Genomic DNA, 23,207 nt, shown 5'->3' with positions numbered 1-23,207 from the left:
ACACCTGAAACGCAGACTGTGCGTCAGGTCAGTATTATGCAAACATTTACCTGCCTGCATTTGATCAGTGCATTCTGCTTAGGTAAGACAGGAATCTTTTTCTGAGGAAACATACACTGATGTATTTAGCTATAAACAATCACAATGTCTCCAACTCATTCCCAGAGTTTCAAGAAAAAGAGGAGGGGGACGTCCCTGCTGGTCCAGTGGTTAAGAATCCACCTGCCGATGCAGGGGACACAGGTTCAATCCCTAGTCCGGGCACTAAGATCCCACATGTCACAGGTCAACTAACCCCATGAGCCACAACTGCTGAGCCCACGCACCCTGGAGCCCAAGCTCTGCAACCAGGAAGCCACCACAATGAGCAGCCCTGCGTTGGAAGACTGGTCCCTGCTCACTACACCTAGAGAAAGCCGGAGCACAGCAAGGAAGACCCAGCACGGTAAAAAACAAAATAGAAAGAAAGAAAAAGGAGAGGGAGGGAGGGAGAAGATCACACACACACAAATGCAGAAAAGTATAAACAACGGGGAGATCTGGGTAAAGCAGTTCCTTGTACTATTCCCACAGCTTGCCTGCAAGTTAAAAATCATATCAAAGCAGAAAGGTACCCCTCCAAATACCCTAACTTCCCCCAAATTATCTAGGTGAAAAATCTAAAAACAATAGATTAATTCAAAGTATGATGAGAAATCCTTTCAAGAATATTGGTTTCAAAATTATACTTTTCCCTCTGGTAGCAATTCCACAAAACTATTTGGCTCTGAAAACCTAAAAAAAAGAAAGAAAAGAAAGACACAAACCTTGAAATAGGGTTTTTTAAATTCCAGTGACAGATACTATCTATCATTTTAGAAAGTCTTACAAGGCAATGCACAGAAATCAGAATGAAAGCGACTCCTCACTGCCCCCCTCCCTTCAGATCCTCCAGTATTTTTCCTGGAAGATGGAATAATTCACCTGGCTGCACGCCAAGCTGAAATCAACTAGGATAAGGAACAATGTGAGTGTAGATGATCTAGCTTCCCTGACACCTAAGTAGGGAACTGTACTCTTCCCCAGCTCAGGCCTTATAAAAAGCCTATGTTTTATTTGCATAAATAAGGTAAGGAAGGCATTATTACTCGGCACAGCTTATTCTACCTCTCCAATCTGTCTGTTTTTATGGTTAAATCAAGACACAAGAATGGCCTTGTGTGTGTGTGTGCGCGTGCTCAGTCGTGTCTGACTCTTTGCAACCCCATGGACTGCAGCCCTGGACCAGGCTCCTCGGTCCATGGAATTTTCCAGGCAAGAACCCTGGAGCAGGTTGCCATTCTTCCCAATCCAGGGATCAAACCCACATGTCATGTGTTGGCAGGCAGATTCTTTACCACTGCGCCACCTGGGAAGCCCATTCTATTTAGTACTTTGCTTTTTAAAATCATAATAGTACTTCATGGAAGTAATATCAAGACACAAGTATGGCCTTAGTCCTATGGGGGGCGGGGAGTGGGGGGAAGCAAAAATACTGAAAAGTACCAAAGGAAAAAATTACTTCATGGATGTCAAAGGAGAAATTTTTAAAAGTCATTTTTAGCCCCAAAGAATGTTTGAAACAAAAACAACTATGATATGACTCAGTATAAAAAAATATCATGCTAATATGCATTAAGAAAAATTCATACACAGAGATGAAAAGGTAACTGCATCTGTCATTTCAAAGTATTAATGCTGGGTCTGCAGATAATAGAGAATGACATTCTCCTAAGCATATGAGTAAGGTAGCCAAGTAAGTAAATGCTAGGCTTCTACTGTAAGGAAATACATGCACCCATGAAGCAACCTTTTCAGCACAAAAGAAATGTGATACCCGGACCACATGAAAAGTGGTCGCTCTGGGAACAGCACAGCTGTTAAACCCAAGTCAGCTTTATTAAGTCGTCCAGCGTGTTTATGTAAAGCAGGACCCTCAGAATGACCACTAAGAGGAAATACTTTGCTAACAAAAAAATACTATCTACACTTAATTCAAGGCTCAGAATAAGCGTGAAGGAAAAATGCAAAGCTATGCGCTTTCGAATATGAGGGACGGCAACTAGCGGATATGCTCGTGATCCTTTTATAAACAGTATCTCTGGGGCTAATTTAATTAGAAATAGAACAAGGAGAAAAAAAAAATGAGTGTTTGCATTTCGCTTAGAGAACCTAATTATCTTCACCTCATTTGACTAACTAGACCTAGATAAAGCCACAGAGAAGTCTCTGACACTTGTGTCAAACAATTTCAATATGAAAATTAATACTGCCAAGTTATTTTGAGACTAATTAGCTCAGACACTCAAAGGAAAAAAAAAAAGGTACTGTGCTGAAGAGCACATAATCCTAAAACCTGCATTTCTGAAGACGAAAGTGCACGCAGACATCCCTGAGGCCTTGGCTCAGGCACAGAGGTATCAGACGCCCTCGAGAACCCACGGAAAGTATGAGCTCGTGGATAACCACCTACGAATGGTAACGTTTAACTCTCAACATGGACACTTGGGATGCAGCGTGATAAAACCAGAGCTTAGTCTACTTTTGAAGAAGAAAGAAAGAAAAAATTACTCGAAGTTTTTGAGCATCTAAAAATAATCAAATTTATCAACACTGTTGCTCAAATCTGAGTTAACTTTTTAGAGAAACCGGTCAAGATGGTGCTTCTCCTAAGATGAGACCTAAGACAAATTTTCAAAGCCAGCTTGCCATCTCAGAGCGCAGACTTTACCCAGAATTCAGTCCTGTGCAGACTGACGTAGGCTACACAGCAAAGAAGCCCCGAACTGTAACCGAGAGGCTGGGGTCTGGGGTTAATGGCCCCAGTGCCTAACATGTGGACATGGACGTCTTACCAAGAATCTGGAGTTTTAAAAGCCAGGTCAAATCACTGGGCGTTAGAAGGCTTAGAGAGCTTTCCAGAAGGAAGTCAGCTAGAACACACAGTGTATGTGTAAAAACAACTCAGACTATCTCCAGGCCTATTAAAGAAAAATGAGATGCCATCACTGTAGGTTTGAGATATATCGGCCGGTTCCCGTTACAATGGGGGACACACGAGCTCTGGTTTTAGAGCCTCTGGAAAGATCAAAGCTGAATGGGCCCTTTTATTGGCTCCCCGTCCAGTCCCCTAATCTCTGTTTACTTTTTCTTTGTCATTATGTGGAACTCCAAAAGACATCATCAGGACCGCCTGGTCTCCCTCATCCTCTGAGCAACACTTAAAAACTGCTCTGTGATGGTCTGTGCGAGTAAGGAGCCCTCGGGGGAGGAACAAAGACGAGAAAAGTTCAAATTCGAGCCCAAATCAGCCTGCTTGCTGCAAGGACTGACACAGAGCTGAAATGATCTAATTCAGTCTCTCTCACTATACTACAAACCAAACTTTCTCAGGCTGGTTTCCCTGGGAGAATGAACACAGATAAATGAAACCATAACCCCTTCTAGTTTGGTTTTTTTTTTTCAGACCCTAGCCCTCCCCAACGAAAAGCCCTCAGCTGGTTTCGGGGCCTCTGGCTAGGAAGGCTGACCGGGCTCATATTAAAAAACAAGTCCTGCCAATGCAGAACGACTTACTTTGGAAGAACAAGCCGTGCATTTGTCAAAGGCCAGGCTGACAGGAAGGACGTTATCAAACCGTGACAGAAATCCTCGTATCTAGAAACAAACAAACAAAAATTCACGTCAAGCCCCAAACGACACACCTGTGAAGGACATGTGTAGTTTCTGGCAAGAAGTGGGGAACAATTAATCTGTGCTCTTCACACAGGTTATGAACAGATTACTAATGAAAATGGAGTTCAATGTACTTTCGTATTTGTGCTAAATAAGTCAGTTGTGAAGAACTGTATCAGGTCCTTTATCCCATTAAGAACTGGCACACAAGCTTTGCACATATCTGAGACCTAAACACAAACTGACTCCCAAACATAAAAAGCTGAAAAATCTATTGTTTTAATAAATGTCTTCAAACATATAATCAGCCAGCTAGTTTATTACGGCAGTTCTCACGTATGTTACAGTGAATATAGGATAAATGTGCACTTTTAGGATATGGCATTGGATAGGGCCTCACAAGGTAAGAAGGTCTGTGAACAACAGAAGGTAGAAATGGTCCTAAATGTTTATTGAGTTACTTGCCTGACTTGGAACCCACAGAGATAAAATGCAAACATTACCAAAAGTATGGGAAAACAGCGCCACCCTGAGCATAAAATTCTGAACTACATCTGATTTCCACTTACAGGGTATCAGCCTGGGACAGAGGATGAGATGGTTGGATGGCATCACTGACTCAATGGACATGAGTTTGAGCAAGCTCCAGGAGTTGGTGACAGACAGGGAAGCCTGGCATGCTGCCGTCCTTGGGGTCACAAAGAGTCGGACACAACTAAGCGACTGAACTAAGCCTGGGAAATCCCATGGACAGAGGAGCCTGCGGGCTACACAGTCCATGGGGTCACACAGAGTCGGACACAACTTAGTGATAGATTTCTACTTTCAGCTATAATCACTAGATGGCAAAGAGAGGGGAAGTGACAGATCTCAGGTTCCAAAACCACTGTGGATGGTGACTGCAGCCATGAAATTAAAAGATGCTTTCTCCTTGGAAAGAAAAGCAATATAAACCTAGACAGTGTATTGAAAAGCAGAGACATCACTTTGCTGACAAAGGTCTACTGTAAAGTCACAGCTATGGTTTTTCCAGAAGTCATGTACAGATGTGAAAGCTGGACCAGAAAGAAAGCTGAGCACTGTAGAATTGATGCTTTCGAATTTAGGTGCTGGAGAGCAAACCAGTTTGATCAAACCAGGTCAAACGAGCTGCAAGGAGATCAAACCAGTCAATCCTAAAGGAAATCAACCCTGACTCTTCATTGGAAGGACTGATGCTGAAGCTCCAATACTTTGGCCACCCGATGCGAAGTGCCAACTCATTGGAAAAGACCCTGAAGCTGGGAAAGATTGAAAGCAAAAGGAGAAAGGGGCGGCAGAGGATAAGATGGTTAGATAGCATCACTGGCTCAGTGGACTTGAATTTGGGCAAACTGCGGGAGACAGTGGAAGACAGAGGAGCTAGGCTGCAGCCCATGGGGTCGAAAAGAGTGGGACATGACTTAGTGACTATACGACAATAAGATTTAGTCAGGTTTCACAAACTGTGATTCAGGTAATTTATTCAGATATTATACCTCCAGAACTACACTTATACCAAAAGAAGAGTTTAAACTTTATCATTTGTTATCGCTGTTCAGTTGCTCAGTCACGTCAGTCTCTTTGCAACCCCATGGACTGCAGCACACCAGGCTTCCCTGTCCTTTATATTTATCATATTATTAAAAATACATCTGGTGAAATCTCTAAAGACTCCAGAGGACTCAACATTTATAAGAAGCCAAACAACACAAATTTTGTTCCCAGTTAAATTTATTTGATCTTGACGACTGTCCCGTTGATTCAACTCTGGCTGAGGAGGGTGAAGAATGTTGGCTCAGGCAAGCAGAGAGTGACTGCGCTAAGATTCAGAAGTGGGTCCCCAACTCCAAACCTGCCTGGGCTCCCCCCTTCCCTCCATCTCAGGACAGCACAGCTTTCATCTTCTATATGAGGGCTCACCACACATTTAACAGCCTCACTTGAACACAGCACAACCACCAACCCCTCCACCATTTCACCCCTAGTTCTTGCTGCCTTTAGCCACCCTACCAATTCTCTGCTATCCGCACCCCCCCCCCAAAAAAAAACCCAACAAAACCTGGCCAACTTTTTATGGAGACAGACCTCCTTCACAGCGTGGATTAACTCCATTGCAACCACCAGTCTAGCTGCATTTGCACTTATCAAGGGAAAATCTCACCTTAAAGGAAATGCCCACAGCAATCTTTTAAATGTCGTCATATATACGTGATGAGATTTCAGTGTAAAGCAAGACCGAAAGAGTGGTTGGTAGAAATGATAAATTAGACAGCTGGGGTAAGTAGTTGGCCTCGCGGTGAACCTTTGAAAATGGGACAGTCGTGAGTTTCCTGTGTCTTGGGAAGGTGGTGACCATTTCCTAGGCCAGTACTTGAGGCCCAAGCAGGGCCCTGAGTCTGCTCTCTGCTTCACCAAAACCGGAGATGGCAAACCAGCAGCAAAGACTTTACCGCAGACCGCAAACGAACATGTTGACGTCCTCGTGAGATCTTGAAGTGACAGGACTGAAAAAATTCTCAGAGCGAGTCTCCTCATATCTCAGTGGCTTTCACATTAAATTTACCTAGAAAAACATTCATCATATGTAGCCTATTTTCCATGAAAATATTCACTGCCATGGCCTACATGTCAATGGTTCCATATAAGCTTCATGAAAAGGTTTCCTGTCTTTTCTTTCATATAGCTAAGATCAGACTTCATGTTGTGCAAAGGAATAGTGGCAATCTGCAAGACACTGGAGGTGTGGAGATAAAGGCCATGGGAAGGGAGAGAGTAGAACCAATTAGGAGCAGAAAGGGAGAAAAAAGGAGAGGAAGGAAGGAGAGAGAAAATGTCAACAAAAAGCATAGATGGCCAGCGACAGAAAGGAGCCGCCGTGAACGGAGCGCCTGCGCAGGGGTCCCCACACCATTGTTTAGCACCCAGACAGCTCTCTACCAGGAAGCTGTGACTCACTTTCCCAGGAAACGAAGTAGAATAACATCTGTGTGTGAGGCCTTGCAAATTGCCTATGCTGGTATCAGAAAGCTCAGAACTCCAAACTAATTGCAGTTTTAGGAAATGTAAGAGACGAAAGCCTCTTCTCACACCGGCTGTGATAGACTCCTAACAGGGCCCTCGACAGGAGCGTGAGCTCCCAACACTCTGGGGTGGCCTGAGTCTCCTAAGACTCAGCTCTGAGGTGTGCCACTTTCTCTCCGCTTCCTGTGCGTACTCAGTTGTGTCCCACTCTTCTGTGACCCCATGGACTGTAGCCCGCCAGGCTCCTCTGTCCATGGGATTTCCCAGGCAAGAATACTGGAGTGGGTTGCCATTTCCTTCTTCAAGGGATTTTCCAAACCCAGGGTTCAAACCCACTTCTCTTCCATTTCCTACATTGGCAGGTGGATTCCTTACCACTGGCGCCACCTGGGAAGCCCCATCAGCTTCCTGTGAAGTCGCTCAGTCATGTCCAACTCTTTGCAACCCCATGGACTGTAGCCTACCAAGCTCCTCCGTCCATAGGATTTTCTAGGCAAGAGTACTGGAGTGGGTTGCCATTTCCTTCTCCCCAGGGAATCTTCCCGACCCAGGGATTGAACCCCGGTCTTCCACGTTGCAGGCAGATACTTTACCATCTAAGCCACCAGGGAAGCCCCATCAGGCATAGGGTGACAAAGTACAGCAGAGAATTCCTCATGCTGGCACTTAAGGGCCCCCTATCTGGGCCCATCCTGCCTTTCTGATTATGCCTTGCATTCAATCTTTTCACAGCCTTCATATATACAGCTACTAAGCTCAAAGCCAACTCCCCCCAGACAATCTGCCATTGCTGGCCTTTGTTGTTCAGTCTATTTTCTATTTCTAAAAAACAGAAATCTACTTTCTATTTCTACTGATTTGGCTAATTTGCCTATTGACTATAAATGGAATCATACATGATTGGCTTCACTTGGCATATTGTGTCGTGTGTCTGTACGTCATTCCCATTGCTAAATATTATTCAGTTACATGGATACACCATATTTTGTCTGTCCATTCATAAGCTGAAGAACATTTCTGCTGGGTATAAACGAGTGGAATCAATGAATCACAAGGTAACTAAAATACACATTTAACAGTTTGAGGACCCAAGTGACTGCACATATTTCTTTTCTGCAACAGGGTTATTTTTCCACCTCGTGTCTTTTGAGAATAGCCATTATTCTAATGAATGTGAAGTGGTATCTCACTGTGCTTTTGATTTGTATCTCTCTAATAACTAGTAGTATTGAGCATTCTTTTCATGTGCTTCTTGACCATTCATACTATCTTTCTTTGGAGAAATACCGATTCAAACTCTTAGCCAAATTTTATTAGAGTTTCTTTGATGTGGACCATTTTTAAAGTCTTTGCTGAATTTGCTACAACATTAATTCTGCTTTATGTTTTGGGTTTTTTCACTGCAAGAAACTGTGAGGTCTTAGCTCCCTGACCAGGGATCAACCCTCACCATCCCCTCCACACACACACTTTGGAAGGCGAAGTCTTAACCATTGGACCTCCAGGGAACTCCTGCTGGCAAAAAAAAATCTAAATACTCCTTTTTTTGGCTGCGTTGGGTCTTAGTCGCTGCCTGTGCGATCTTCACTGCGCTGGGGCGTGGGACCTTCAGTTGTGGCACGTGCACTCTCTAGTTACGGAGCACGGGCTCAGTAATTGACGCACACGGTTTCAGTTGCTCTGCCATATGGGGGACCCTAGTTCCCCAATCCTGGACAGAAGCCGAGACTCCTGTATTGCAAGGCAGATTCTTAACCACTCAACTGCTGGAAAGTCCTGGCCACATTTTAAATTGGGTTATTTTTCTTTTTATTGTTGACCTGTTTAGAGTTCTTTATATAGGCTGGATTTAAGTTTCTTACAGATATATAATTCTGCAAATATTTTCTCCCATTCTGTGGAGAAAATAACAGGTTTATTCTGATAAAATCATATATAATGAATCACTTCTCAATGTCATGAAGACTGACTGTGTTTTCTTCTAGTTTGATAGTTTCAGCCCTTACATTTAGGTCTATGATCCACTGTGAGGTGACTCTGAGGTGATTTTTGCATGTGGTGTGGGGTAAGGGTCCAAGTTCATGCTTCGCACGTGGAAATCCAGTTGTTCCAATACTTTGTTGGACTCTTCTTCCCCACAATGAACTCTAGAAATGACCATAAGGTAAAAGGATTCATTTCTGAGCGCTCATTTCCATTTTGTTGATCTATATATCTATCCTTGTGAAAGTGCTACACTTTTTAAAAATGTGGACCGTTTTAAATGTATTGATTGAATTGTTACAATAATGTTTCTGTTTTATATTTTGATTTTTTTTTGGGGGGGGGCCACGAGGCCATGTGGAAACCCTGACCAGGGATCGAACCCACACTCCCTGCTTTGGAAAGCAAAGTCTTAACCACTGGACCATCAGGGAAGTCCCTATACTGTCTTGACTACAGTAGCTTTGTAGTAAGTTTTGAAACCAGCAAGTGTGAGTCTTTCAGCTTTGTTCATCTTCAAGGTGACTTTCACTATTCTGGGTCCTATGCCTTGCCATATGAATTTTAGAATCAGCTTGTGTAGTATACTGACTTAAAATTGTATTCTTTACCTCACTTGCTTTTACAGGGCAAGATAGAGGTCAAACTATTTGCATTTGTCCATAGCACAGTGATGTGCACATAACAGATACTGATTATTAATTATGAAATGAAAGAACGAGGAAACACACACATCCAAAAGCCAATCGAGTTATTCACGTCTGAAATATCCAGAGAAAACTACCGCCCTGGTAGCTCAGCTGGTAAAGAATCCACCTGCAATGCAGGAGACCCAGTTTAATTCCTGGGCTGGGAAGATCCGCTGGAGAAGGGATAGGCTACCCGCTCTAGTATTATTGGGCTTCCCTGGTGGTTCAGATGGTAAACAATCTGCCTGCAATGCAGGACACCTGGCTTCGATCCCTGGGTGGGAAGATCCCCTGGAAAAGGGATCGGCTACTCACTCCAGTATTCTGGCCTGCAGAATTCCATGGAAAAAGGATGCTGGTGAGCTACAGTCCATGGGGTCACAAAGAGTTGGACACATCTGAGCGACTTTTCACTTCCATCCAAAATGAACCAAAAAAAAACACCCCATCTTCCCATCATTCACATTTTCCAAGTAATTTGAAACCCATCTCCATCAACAATGTTTTAAATTCACAGTATTACCAATGCACTGAGCTCACACAGTATGCTCTGTATTCCCTAATGTCTTACAAGAAATGCTTAGAATTTAAGAAGTAGAGGTTGCCGCTTAAAATTTTAGCACCTTCCACAGATAGGCACTGAAATCTCAGGGCAATCTAAAATCCAGGCACCTGATGCAAACCTGAATAAACATAGTGCACCTGTTGAGAGAGGCCAGGCTCCAATCACAGCCAAACAAATAACAAGGGGACGTCCCGATGGTCCAGCTGTTAAGAATCTGCCTGCCAACGCAGGGGGCAGGGGTTTAACGAGCCCTGGCCAGGGAACTAAGATCCCACATGCCAAGGGCAGGGCAACTAAGTCTATGCATTGCAACGAAGAGCCCGGGCAGCTAAATAAATAAAAGAAAAAAAAAAAAAAGGCATAAGAAGTTTGCTCTATACACTCACCATCACCTGTAAGACGTCAGAAGACCTAGGGAATCCATCAGCAAGCCTCTAGTTCTTTTCGCGTTTTCTGTGCACAACCCCATCACATCCAGCTACTTAAGCCACGTCTAAACTAATGCCTAAATGACAAGGCTTGACAAAGTGATCTGTCCATCCACACAAGGCCTCCTGACACTGCTCAAGACACAGACTTCCATTTCGGGGACTGCACACTGCTTACCCTAAACTCTTAACTGATTACTAATATCTGCTGTCAATCTTTCCTTACAGGGGAATGTGTTAAACAGCTATTTTTTAAAAATCCGATTCAATCCATAATAAAAACAAGCATATGACAGAAAACAAAAGCACAAACAAAAAATTACCGGTACTCCCACAGCATACTTAAGCCCATTTTCCTATTTTTTTAAATACAGTATTTACATACTTAACTTCATTTTAAACAGCCTCCCCTGAATAATACTGGGTTCTCATTATTCCCCTTCCCCAGAGAGCGGGAAACTGCCAATCTCACACACCCCCTCCTCCACCCGCCTCCACCCAGCTTTGTGGTTAGTAAGAGGGGCCCTTTACTTTGCCTGGAGGCAAAGGCAAACTGTGCCTGCATCCCTGCCTGTTTCATTTTTTTAATTTACACTGATGACATTTTCCCCCTTTAATACTGAAAAGAACAAAGGAAATATTAAAATGGTCCGGATGAAAATCAGACCAGTGGGTATATTACCCTGGCAAAGGCACAAAGTCAACTCTGGGGGGACGGAAGTGCTCCAGGTCTCGTCTGTGGCAGTGGTGGCCACACAGAGCACACACCCGTCAAGACTCATTAAGCCGCATATTTAGATGAGTGCATTTGACTACACATATATTGTACCTCAAAAAAGATCAGTTAAAAAAAAAAGTTAACCTTACTAACAGGTTCCAAACATTACAGAACGGTACAAAATGAAAAGCATAAAGTCCGTAGTGCTCCCAACCCCTCTGCCTCAAAAAAACACAACAAACCTTCAGCATTAGTTTCCTGTGGAGCCTTCTAGAGGGAAAAAACACTGTTTTATGAAAAAATAAAAAACAACAGCTTTACAATATGTATCTCTGCTGTGCTGTGCTTAGTCGTGCAGTCATGTCTGACTCTTTGTGACCCCATGGACTACAGGCTGCCAGGCTCCTCTGTCCCTGGGGATTCTCCAGGCAAGGATACTGGAGTACATTACCATGCTCTCCTCCAGGGGATCTTCCCAACCCAGGGATCGAAGGTCTCCTGCATTGCAGGTGGATTCTTGACCCTCTGAGCTTTCAAGGAAGCCCATTTCTTTGCTACCCCCTGATTATTTAAAAGCCCCACCCAGGAAAGATGGCTTCTAGGAGGACAATTACCTGCAGCTTCCTGGCTCCGTGCCCTCTGTCACCCCTGGCCCCACGAAGGGCAGAAGCAGCTTGAGTTGAAATCCTCTTGTCAAACACCAGTGAGACAAGGCACTAGGTCATATTTGGGTTTGGCTAACAGGTCCTAATGCGAAGAACTGACTCATTTGAAAAGACCCTGATGCTGAGAATGACTAAAGGTGGGAGGAGGGGGGGACAAAAGAGGATGAGATGGTTGGATGGCCTCACCGACTCAATGGACGTGAGTTTGAGCAAGCTCCAGGAGTTGGTGATGGACAGGGAGGCCTGGCGTGCTGCAATCTGTGGGCTCGCAAAGAGTCAGACACAACTGAGCGACTGAACTGAACAGGGCCTTATGCTCCCGTCCTCAGGAGGAGTAAAGGTGCGCGCAGAGATGACGTACAAAGCAAAAAGCCGCAGAGCACAGCCTGTGGAAGCTCCTTGGCCTCCCTCCTCCCCCGGTGGGTGGGTCCCAGGACAGTGGGGGGTGGCCCCACCCATTAGGCGCACCTGTGCATGTCTAATTAGCCCCTCTGGCTGTGGGCGGGGGTCTGCCTGGGACCAGAAGTCAAGGCCCCTTTCCGAAGGACAGCGAGTGTCCGTGGGAGCACAAAATTTAAAATGTATGTTCAAAGACCAGGATTTGGCTTGTAACGTGACTGACTATGTACTTTGTCCCATAGGATGCCATCAAGAAGCCGTTTTTACAGACTGAAGCCGAGTCGTCATTCTCAAAATGCCAAAGGTCCCTGGAGGCTGTCGTGCAGTGGACCCGGAATGGGGCTGGGGATTCTGACATGGCTCCCAAGGAGAGTCTGGCACCAGATGTGGGAGCCCCTGGATTAGGCTTGTCTTCCACTTAAAGGCTCAAGGGCTCCAACTCTATACCCAGATCCACTAACACCTCCTCCGGTCTTTCTCTGTGCAGCAGCCAAACCTGAAACCTGACCACGTCCCGGCTCAGCTTATGACTTTTCAAGGGCTTTCTGCGGCCCCTGGGTACGTGGCCTGTGAGGTCCTGCCTCCCCTGCTACCCCCAATCCCTCCACAGAAATGACGGCTCCCTCCCAGCCTAAGAGGGGCTGTCCCAGCATCACGTGGAAATGGTGGCAGGGGGACAGAGCAGAGGACCAACATTTATTACACGCCATCCCTGTGACATCCCTGGGGGCTCAGCGGTGAAGAATCCGCCTGCCAATGCAGGAGACACAAGTTTGACCCCTGGGTGGGGAAGATCCCCTGGAGAAGGAATTGGCAACCCACTCCAGTACTCTTGCCTGGGAAATCCCATGGACAGAGGAGTCAGGTGGGCCACAGTCCATGGGGTCACAAAGAGTCAGACATGACTAAGTGACTAAATAACAACATCCATGTGTCTGGCTCTGTGGAGTGTTTTCACATACTCCCCTCACGGTGGTCTCACTACCATCCTGTGACCTCCCTTGTATTCCAGACAAAGAAATCGAGGCTAAGTGAGTGGCTTGGCTTGCCCAAGATTCCACAACCACCAAGTAGCAAAGCCAGGCATCTGAGTTCTGTTCTTTCTCTCGAAAGTGTAGGGGGAAAGCTGAAAAGCAAGGAGAAGGTAGAAAGAAAAGAAGGAAGAAAGACAGAGGAACTAAGAAACAAAGAAACAGACACCCTCCCAAAACCAAAAACTCAATATGAAGATGGCTGCTATCAGGGTCTGAGTGGATTTAACTATCTTTGGTCATTTATGCCCAATTGGCCATAAAATGAGTAGATCAGGTATAGGAACGGGTCCCCTGCATTGGGCCACCCCTGGTGGTATTTACACCTAAGCTGAGTTAAAAGCAGCGTGGAACCCAAGCCCACCTCGCCTGGATGGGAAGTGAAGGTCCAAGGCCAGAAACAAACAGAAGCAGCTGCTCTGAGAAGGCACAGCCGCGGCCACAGTGGGCCCTGCTCTCACCTCACACCGGCTTCACAGAAGCAGCTGCTCTGAGAAGGCACAGCCGCGGCCACAGTGGGGCCTCCTGCTCTCACCTCACACCGGCTTCACAGAAGCAGCTGCTCTGAGAAGGCACAGCCGCGGCCACAGTGGGCCCTGCTCTCACCTCACACTGGCTTCCAGCGGCCTGGCAGTACTTCTGGAGCTTGGAGTTTGCGTAAGTAAGAACTAAATCCAAGCTCCGTGAGGCTCTTGGATGTTGAAACGAGTCTTAACCAAATTCAATGCCAAAATAGAGGTTAGCGATTTCGAAACCCTAGGTGCACCACAGAGGTCTTTGCTTCGGACAACGACTCCAACTACTGCCACTGACCACTGCTCACTCTCTGAGGCCACCGAGGAGCAGCAGCAGCAAGCTGGGAACGAGCCAGCGTCGTCCTTGGAAAAACAGTGCAGGATGGGACTAATCCCTCCAGCCCTTCCCTACACACTCACTACTTCCGGAGTTTTACGAGATTCCTTGTAACTTCCTTTTTAGGAGGGTAGATAAGCTCCCACTTTACCATTTTAATGACAAGTGAAAGAAGGGCCTTCCCTGGTGGTCCAATGGTTAAGAATCCACCTTGCAATGTAGGGGAAAGTGGGTTCAATCCGTGGTCAGGGAACTAAGATTCTTCACATGTGCATGCCTGACTCTTTGCAACCCCATGAACTATATAGCCCACCAGGCTCCTGTGTCCATGGGGATTCTCCAGGCAAGAGTACTGGAGAGGGTTGCCATGCCCTTCTTGGGTGTGCTAGTGTTTAGAAACTATAATTTAACCTGTACATGAATCTCAGTGTATTATTATGCCTTTTCCAGTAAAAATATTTAATTCAGAAAGGATCAGTAACATGCCCAAGGTCACACTGACAAGTGGCAAGAACTTCCTCAAACCCCTTCTGTCAAATGAGCTGATGAAAATGAAATGAAGAGGCAAAGCTGGGATTCTAATTGGATCTGTATCATCATCGAGCCTTCAGGTTCCCTGCCATGTGGGCCTCCCACACAGGACAGCCTTATCAGGTGAGCAAAACTTGTGGGGCATGAGTGACCTCCTTCAACTGATGAAATTATACCCAAGCTGGAACGTCCCTGGTGGTCCCAGTGGTGAAGAATCTGCCTTACAATGCAGGGGATGAGGGTTCGATGGCTGGTCCCGGAAGATCTCACATGCCATGGGGCTACTAGGCCTAAGCACCACAGATACTTAGTCTGTGCTTTAGAGCCCGGGAGCCACAGCTACGGAGCCCACAGGCCCTAAAGCTCTCAACATGAGAAGCCCCTGCAGCGAGAAGCCCACGTACCGCAACTAGAGAGCAGCCCTTGCAGCAACGACGGCTGAGCACAGCCAAATATAAAATAAATTTTAAAAAATTAAAAAAAAAAATTCCGGACACCTTATTAAAAGGTAACGGCCTGAGAATTTGTGGGGAACAGCCTGTGCAGACAGGCCTGTGCAGCTGGAGCCCACAGCTCTAGCTCAGCTTTCGTCTGGGTGGGGAGATTTCCCAGGCTGGTCCCTCCCTGGGTCCTGCCCTAGTTTGGACTTTGTCCTAGTTTTCTGAAATTAGCTAAAAGAAAGAACTCAAGAGCCCAAAAGAACCATGGGGTTGGCAAGAGCAAACCCCTAGGAGGGGCACACCCGTCCAGGGTCTTCGCTGAGCAGTGCCTGAGGACCGAGAGTACCTTCACACAAGGACTAAGAAGGCGAACGGCCCGTCCACAGTCAGATGAGAGCAGGACAGCTAGACGCGTGGCCGTGGTGTTCCGACGACCACCGAATCGCCACGGCGCTTTCATTCTCTGAGGGATGTCCAGTTAGACGACCAGGAGCTACATCGGCTGCAAATTTCCATCACAGCTGTCTCACCAGTCTGCACACCAACTGCCTGGCGACGTCAGGAGTGGCTTCTACATTTGATAACTCCTGAACTGTGCCTCCCACCAAAGAACCAGAAAAAGGAGGGGTCTGACCTCAAAGAACTCAGTCGTGACCCCAGGAGCCAGGAAAAAGACAATCTTCTTTAAAAAATAAAATTAAATAAATAAAAGATCCCACTCATTGAGCAGCAGAGGGAACGACAGTATGCTAAGATGGACAGTGATCAATCTCTCTATAGAGTAAAGTTCTCTCTACAAAAGAAGCCAGACTCCAAAGAGCATGTACCATATCATTTCGTTTACAGAAAGTTCAAAATGAGACAGAAGTTTCCTGAGGTGTTCAGAGTCAAGAGACGCTTGTCTCTGTGTGGGAAGGAGGCCATGATAACTGGAAGAAGCATGAAAGGGGCTGTGAGGGTGCTTGGCAAGATTTCATTTTGATGTGTGTGCTGGGCATACAACGTGGTATTCATTCTACGATAATCCAAGTTGTACACTGCATGATCTGTGTGATAGCGTGCATTTTATATGTGGATAAAAATGACAAATTGAAAACACATTACAGACAGAAAGGGGCTTATACTCATGACTATCTGCTTGTAGAATCCCGTCTACATACAATGGGCTGGAGGCTTTTTAAAAAGCACAAACCCATAAACCTATTTTCTCACGTTCAAATGGTTTCTTCACGGTTTTCAAATGCAGTAAGAGGTTTTGGGTTTTTTACCCCCCAGGCTGGGTATCATTGAATTTCAGGGCCTTCATGAAGCCTTTTCCTGCACTTGGCCAATCTCTGGATGAGCCAAATCCTGCCTGTGGGCCCACAGAGAGAGACTAAGTCACCCCCAGGCCTCCCAGGTCTGACGCTGGGGAAAGCAGAGACACGAGAGCAGGAAGAGAAGCAAGCTTCCCCAGATTATACAACCGACGGGCTAGTGGGTGGGTGGCCTTGGGATTCTCCGCTCGAGGACCATCACTTTTCTACTATATGTCATTCCACAGGGGCCAATTAATAAACGCTCTCCTTTGGGGAATGGAGAAAACCGAGCCCGGGAGGCCGTGGGCCGCCCTCTGTATACAGAGCACACAAAGGGGCTGGGGAGTTCCTCTCCAACAGGAAGTCGTTTGTCTGGGAGAGCCAGGAAGTGGGGGCTGGGGTGCTGAGTCTGCTCTGCACACAGCCCAGTGTTTTCATGGAAATGACAGTCTCCTAGTCAAAGCACGGTTGCATACATGGACTCACTCCACTTCAAAAAGAAAAAAAAAACAAAGAGGGAAGAAATTTAAAGCCTCTAAATAGGGACCACACAACCCTGAATAATCATAAAGTTCTTTCTCCACTGTCTTTTTTAGAAAGTGGCTAAAAATAAAGGCTTGACACTTGAAATAATGTAAGCAAGCAGTCACCCGCACGCACTGGGCCTTTCCCATATATGGCTGCGTTACCCTTCAGCCTTTGAAAAGGCCAAATGAAGAGATGGCCAAAAACCAAAATAATCCTTCAGACGTTTGAAAACGAGGAGAAAGAAGTAGAAGAGCGGGTGACTGACAAACAATCGCCAGGCTCCATGGGGGTGAGTAACACTGAGAAGGATTAGTTGCCATAGTACTTGAAAAACATGGGCACACATTTTGACACGGGACCCCTTCTATAAAGACTATTTTTTGCCCTCTGGCCTCAGCACCAAGAAAACTACAACTGTGGTAATTTAACATCAAGAACTTCAAGATGGAAACTGGTGCGGGGCATGACTGAAAATTTAATTAAGGCCCTTCTCAGCATGAAATCTGCAAAGGAGGTGCGGGCACACGTCAAGGGCAGCAGATGAGGAAGGCGACTTGTGAAGAGGGGCGAGGGTGGGCATTCACGTGAGCACGTCCTCAGCAGAGGTCGGCTCTGGAAGCTTGCTTCCTCATCATGGGGCTCACCGCAGGGTCTGCTGGGTCCTACTTGAGGGGTTTCTGCAGAGAAGGTTAACCCATTCGTGTCACACAAATGCCCTCCTGAACGAGGGAGGCTGGAAAAGTCGCATTTGCATGGTGTTTCACGGTTACAAAGCCTCAGCGTTTTAGACAATTCTGGACACAAGGTCCAGCGTCTGGCGTGGACCCTGGGGCTCGGGAGGTGAGTACCTAACGTGAGACTGGGGCGGGCGATTGGTGCAAGTGGCCCAGCGTGGTGACTGGAGGTGAAGAGAGAAGACGCCTGAGAGGCCCTTGGATTGCAAGGAGAGCACACCAGTCAGTCCCAAAGAAAATCAACCCTGAATATTCACTGGAAGGACTGATGCTGAAGCTCCAATACTTTGGCCACCTGCTGCAAAGAGCCGGCTCACTGGAAAAGACCCTGATGTTGAGAAAGATGGAGGGCAGGAGGAGAAGGGGGCGACAGAGGACGAGATGATTGGCTAGCATCACCAATCAATGAACAAGAATCTGAGCAGACAGCTGGGGACAGCAGGGGCAGAGGAGGCTAGTGTGCTGCAATCCATGGGGTCACAGAGAGTCAGACATGACTTAGTGACTGAACGCAAACTCCCAACCTGCAGGCCAGGGCCGCTTCCACTCAAAAAGCCTTGACACAGCCCTGGTCAGAGCGCCATGCTGAGGTTTGGATTTCAGCATACCCACTGCCTCTCTCTGTGAAAGTGGACAAGTACTTCCTGTCTTCTGATGCAGACCCTCAACCAGAAAACGACAGGGCAGGTGTGGGCAGGCAGAGAGAAAGGCGAGTGAGGTTGGCACGCATCACCTTGCTCTCTGCGCCCAACTAGGGGTCTGTCCTCACGGCCCCCAGACAGCACTGTCGGGCACGCGCGCTGCTGCCCTCAGAGATGGCCCTCCTGCTACAGAGTGAAATACACACACACACAGAGCTCAGAGCCATGACTTCCAAGGCCAGAAAACCTCCAAGAGCATGGTCACAAACACTGGTGCAGAGGCAGCACAAACTTAACTCTTTCACTCTCTTTCACTCTCCACAGGACGGGCCTTCCTTAGGAAGCCTCAGATTCTTTTTCTGAAAAGATGTCCCACTTTTTGGTGGCACTGTGTACTTCTAATGGCCTTACCGTGCATGCCCGGAAAGACTGCTCTTTGGCTAAGGAATCGATAATAACAACAAATAGCAACACAGCTGGCAGCATCATTAACTGAGGGCTGTGACACTCTAGGCGCTGTCGCCGAGGCCTTTCTATACCCCACCTCTCATCTCTGCCACTACCAGCTGAGGTCGGTGTTCTGGCCCACATTTTACAGATAAGAAAACTAAGGCTCTGAGTTTGGTGACATGGCCAAGGAAGGCCACTTTAATAACTGCAGGGCTGGGATTGACGCTGCTGTCTGGTTGGCTCCAGAGCCCGTTCTCTCTCGTTCTACTCCATCCGGGAGCCGAGTCAACACAAGAAATGCTAAATCAAGACTGGATAGTACTGTTCGTCCAGGGTTTCTTCTCGTCACCATTCTGCAGCCCAGGATCCCCTCCCCATGCTCATAAAACACCACCACTGAAATTCCAAGGAAGCAGGAGCACCAGGAGGGTGGAGGAGAGGTGGGCTGGGAGGATGGCATGGTAAGGTGACCCCCAAATACTTTCCTGCTGCATCACCGGGAGGGGGCCTGGAGTTGCAACTTCATTTCCGCTCACTCACCTGGTGAGGCACAAGGCCGAGGGACGTTGGCGGCTCATTCATGCGGTCGTCACTGCTGCTGGCAATGGCATAGCCCCTAAGAAAGGGAAACGGTGAGAGCTGCTCATTTCAGAGAAGTTTATGTTTAATTCCCATGAGGATGATCGAGAGGAGGTCTGCGGAGGATTTATAAGGATAACCCGAAACACCCTTTGCTAGGCAGTATAAGCCAGGGAAACAAAAAAACATACACAAAAAAACTAATTTTCCTGGTAGAAAGGTAGAAGAATGATAAAAAAAGAAAAAAAAAAGGCCTGTGTTTTGAAGTTAGAAAGACCAGAGCTTGTGGCCACAGGCTACTTGCCAATAAATATTAATTCTCGTTGTCTGAAAGAGTCTTGTAAAACACCAGGGCACACTGCTGACGTTCTGAAACAGAAACCGTTCTGACCTTACGTTCCGGAGGTGATGTGCCCGCTAGTGCGTGCAGGAAGGAGAAAGAAAGTGAGGAATCAGCGCGGCAGCACGGATGCGCTCCGCCCCAAACCGCAGCGTGGAGTCTCCTTACGTCACAGAAGACAAGCCACACGGGCCCTGGTTCCAGCCCATGACGACAACAAAGGTGGCCAAGTGGCCGACGTGGGGTTGGTGTCAAGGACTCGCAGCCAGCTCTGAAATATTTTACCCCAAATTCTTCCTGTCCGGGGGCCACAAGAAAACGCAGGTGCCAGGGAGATGACAAAGATGAGAGGAAGACAAAAAAGCTGCTTGTTTCCATTCAACTCGGAAGCAGTTATACTAGTTATGTATGCAAGGAGATCCAACCAGTCCATTCTGAAGGAGATCAGCCCTGGGATTTCTTCGGAAGGAATGATGCTAAAGCTGAAACTCCAGTACTTTGGCCACCTCATGCGAAGAGTTGACTCATTGGAAAAGACTCTGATGCTGGGAGGGATTGGGGGCAGGAGGAGAAGGGGACAACAGAGGATGAGATGGCTGGATGGCATCACCGACTCCATGGACGTGAGTCTGAGTGAACTCTGGGAGTTGGTGATGGACAGGGAGGCCTGGCGTGCTGAAATTCATGGGGTCGCGAAGAGTCGGACACGACTGAGCGACTGAACTGAACTGAACTGATGCTACCGACACTACAGAGGCCGTCTTTCCAAGCACGCAGAAGGACTCTGAGTTACACAGTAAGTGGAATGGGCGTGTCAATTTCTAACAACCGGAAAAGCAAACCTTTCAAAAATTCACTTCTTCCATATCGGTATTACAAATAGCATATCTTAACAGAGTGCTTAAAGACAGAGTTTGCAGCCAAACTGGGCTGAGCTAAATCCCAGGGTTACTGCTCACCAGCTAAGTGAATTTCAGCAACATGGTTATCTTGGCTATGCCTCTGTTTCCCCATCAAAAATGGGACAAAAGAAAGAAAGAAAGAAAGAAAATGGGACAGATAACAGTTCTTTCCTAATGTTTGCTATGAGGATTAAATGAACTACTATTTGTACCGCGCTTAGAATAAAGCATAACACAAGGTAAATACTATGTCAGTACTGAAAATATATAAGATAAATCACAGTGTATCTGTCACACAGTCAGATGTAAATGTGTTTGGCTCCAGTCTGACTTTACCATACAACCTTGATAGCACTGCCTCTAACAGATATCGAGAAACTCTTAAATGGTTGATTAATTTTCTTTTTCTTTCCTTTGTTGTCTTTCCTTTTCTTTTTTCCTTCCTTTTTTTTTACATTACTCTTTTTAAATTAACTTTTGTCTCACTTTTATTTGCTAGATGAAAGATGAATTCCTTCTACTGTTTGTAAGTCATAAAGGAAGATGGTCCTTGCTTGGAGAAGCAGGGTCTCTGGACCATAGCTGCACTAGTCTCTGCGTCCATGACGTGGCACAGACACAGCGTGCTGCACACGGAGCCTACCAAGAGCCCCAGGGCCAAGGGGGACGAAACACGCCACCTACTCCTTTCCTTTCTCTCACAAGCAAGCCTAATGTGCTAAGTGCTTAATAAATCAAAAAGCTGAATCAGCTGAAAACCATTTTTATAACTGGTGTGGCCTTGGTAGACTCGGTGGTTAGGACCAGCCCTCCCATTGAGAAGACACAGCAAAGCTAGACGAAGTATTACAAAAAACCTGTGTTTGAAAGCATGGGAGAGTTCCCAAGGTAGGGGAGAATTACAGAGCCAGGTATGTGAGAGGAGGGAAGCCCACAGAGGTAACCTAGGCATTTGCCAGGGGAGGTTCACCTGGAAAGTGATCGCCAGTCTCCAAAAGCAGTGGCCACTGGATCAGAGGCTGAACAGTGATCCTGACTGACTCATGGGGCTGACGGTACAGTCTAGAGCTAAGGTCTGCCCATAGGGAGGAGCCATGGAGAACATCCCAGGCTTCAAGTTGGGATCATGGCGGGGATACATCCTCAGACTAAGGGAGAGCCTGAAAACAGACAATCGCTAACTGGATAAGATGGTCTAAGATGGCAGTCCACTTGGCCCAGCAGTTTGCCAGGAAGAAATGGAAATCACAACATCTGTATAATTTTTCACAAAATGGCCAGGACTCAGTCAAATAGCCAAGCAGATGCAAAAATTGAGGAAATTTAAATACTGATTGGATATGTGATAATATTAGGGAACTGCCTTTGTTTTTAAATGTAAAAGCAGTGGAGATACATACCAAATAGATACATTTTTATGACTGAAGTACTATGTTTTAGATTTGCTTTAAAGCAAATCAGTGGAAGAAGAAAAAACATGGACAGTAGTACAGATAAATGATGACCGGTCGCGTGCTGGTAATTACTGAAAATGGACGGTGCACACGAAGGAGTTTTCATATATACACAAATGGCTTGTGTGTATGATTACACATAACATAAATCTTTTTTCATATGTGCTTTATTTTTCCATAATAAAAAGGCTTTGTTTAAAAAAAAAACAGGTATATGAGGAGATAAAAACAATAGACAAGAGGAGCACACTCATTAGAGATCTCACATAATGGGCATATCTGATAAAAATTAAAAGGAAAACATGATTAAATGTTTTCAAAGAATAAAAAAAACAGCACAATTTCAGCAGAGAACAGGAAATGTGTAAAATAAGATCAAATTATTTCTAGAAATTCTAGAACTGAAACATATAATAATGAAATTTAAAACTCAGTGGACAGTTTAACAAATAGACATAGAAGAAGAGAGAATCAGTAAACTGGAAGATAAGCCAAAAAGCAAACAGCCAGACTAAAGCAAAGAAAGACACAATGACGGAAAACACAGAAAATAGCATCATCGGTTCTAACATGCAGCTGGGGACTCAAAAGGAAGGAATCAAGCAGAGGCAGAAACAAGGCTTTAGGAGATAATGGTGGAAAATTTTCCACTGTGGGTGAAAAACATCAAGCCATGGATTCATGAGGCACTAGAAAGCACAATCAGAATAAACACAGAAATAGGTATATAATAATAAATACAGAATTAGTTAAGTATTTCCAAATCCTGAAAACCAAAGGCAATGAGAAAATCATAAAAGCAACTGAGGGCAGGGGAAGGGGGAGAAAATCCAACTGTACCAAAGGAGAAGCGATGAGATGAACACCTTGCTCCTCAACAAGGATAATGGCAGCCAGAGACAACATGATTATGTTCTCAACATATGACCAACCTGGACAGCATATTAAAAAGCAGAGACATTACTTTGCCGACAAAGGTCCGTCTAGTCAAGGCTATGGTTTTTCCAGTGGTCATGTATGGATGTGAGAGTTGGACTGTGAAGAAAGCTGAGCACCAAAGAATTGATGGTTTTGAACTGTGGTGTTGGAGAAGACGCTTGGGAGTCCCTTGGACTGCAAAGAGATCCAACCAGTCCATCCTAAAGGAAATCAGTCCTGAGTGTTCATTGGAAGGACTGATGTTGAAGCTGAAACTCCAATACTTTGGCCACCTGATGTGAAGAACTGACTCACTGAAAAAAACCC

At 46.0% G+C, this 23,207-nt stretch overlaps 1 protein-coding gene across 9 annotated transcripts in view; it reads right to left on the bottom strand.

Moving 5' to 3' along the window:
- Positions 1 to 23,207, bottom strand: part of ATG7 (autophagy related 7) — a 274,172-nt gene that overhangs the window by 166,845 nt on the left and 84,120 nt on the right. For all 9 annotated transcript variants that reach the window (XM_070360437.1, XM_070360438.1, XM_070360439.1 and 6 more), the window contains 2 exons: positions 19,228 to 19,303; positions 3,595 to 3,675 (listed from right to left, as the gene is read on the bottom strand). In XM_070360437.1, the coding sequence (XP_070216538.1) occupies positions 3,595 to 3,675; positions 19,228 to 19,303 (157 nt within the window). The remainder of the gene's footprint in view (positions 1 to 3,594; positions 3,676 to 19,227; positions 19,304 to 23,207) is intronic.

Source organism: Bos mutus, chromosome 22 (genome assembly GCF_027580195.1).
Source record: "Bos mutus isolate GX-2022 chromosome 22, NWIPB_WYAK_1.1, whole genome shotgun sequence".
Taxonomy (NCBI): Eukaryota; Metazoa; Chordata; class Mammalia; order Artiodactyla; family Bovidae; genus Bos; species Bos mutus.
The sequence above is the reverse complement of the archived record's forward strand: the minus strand, read 5'-3'. Positions and strand labels throughout refer to the sequence as shown.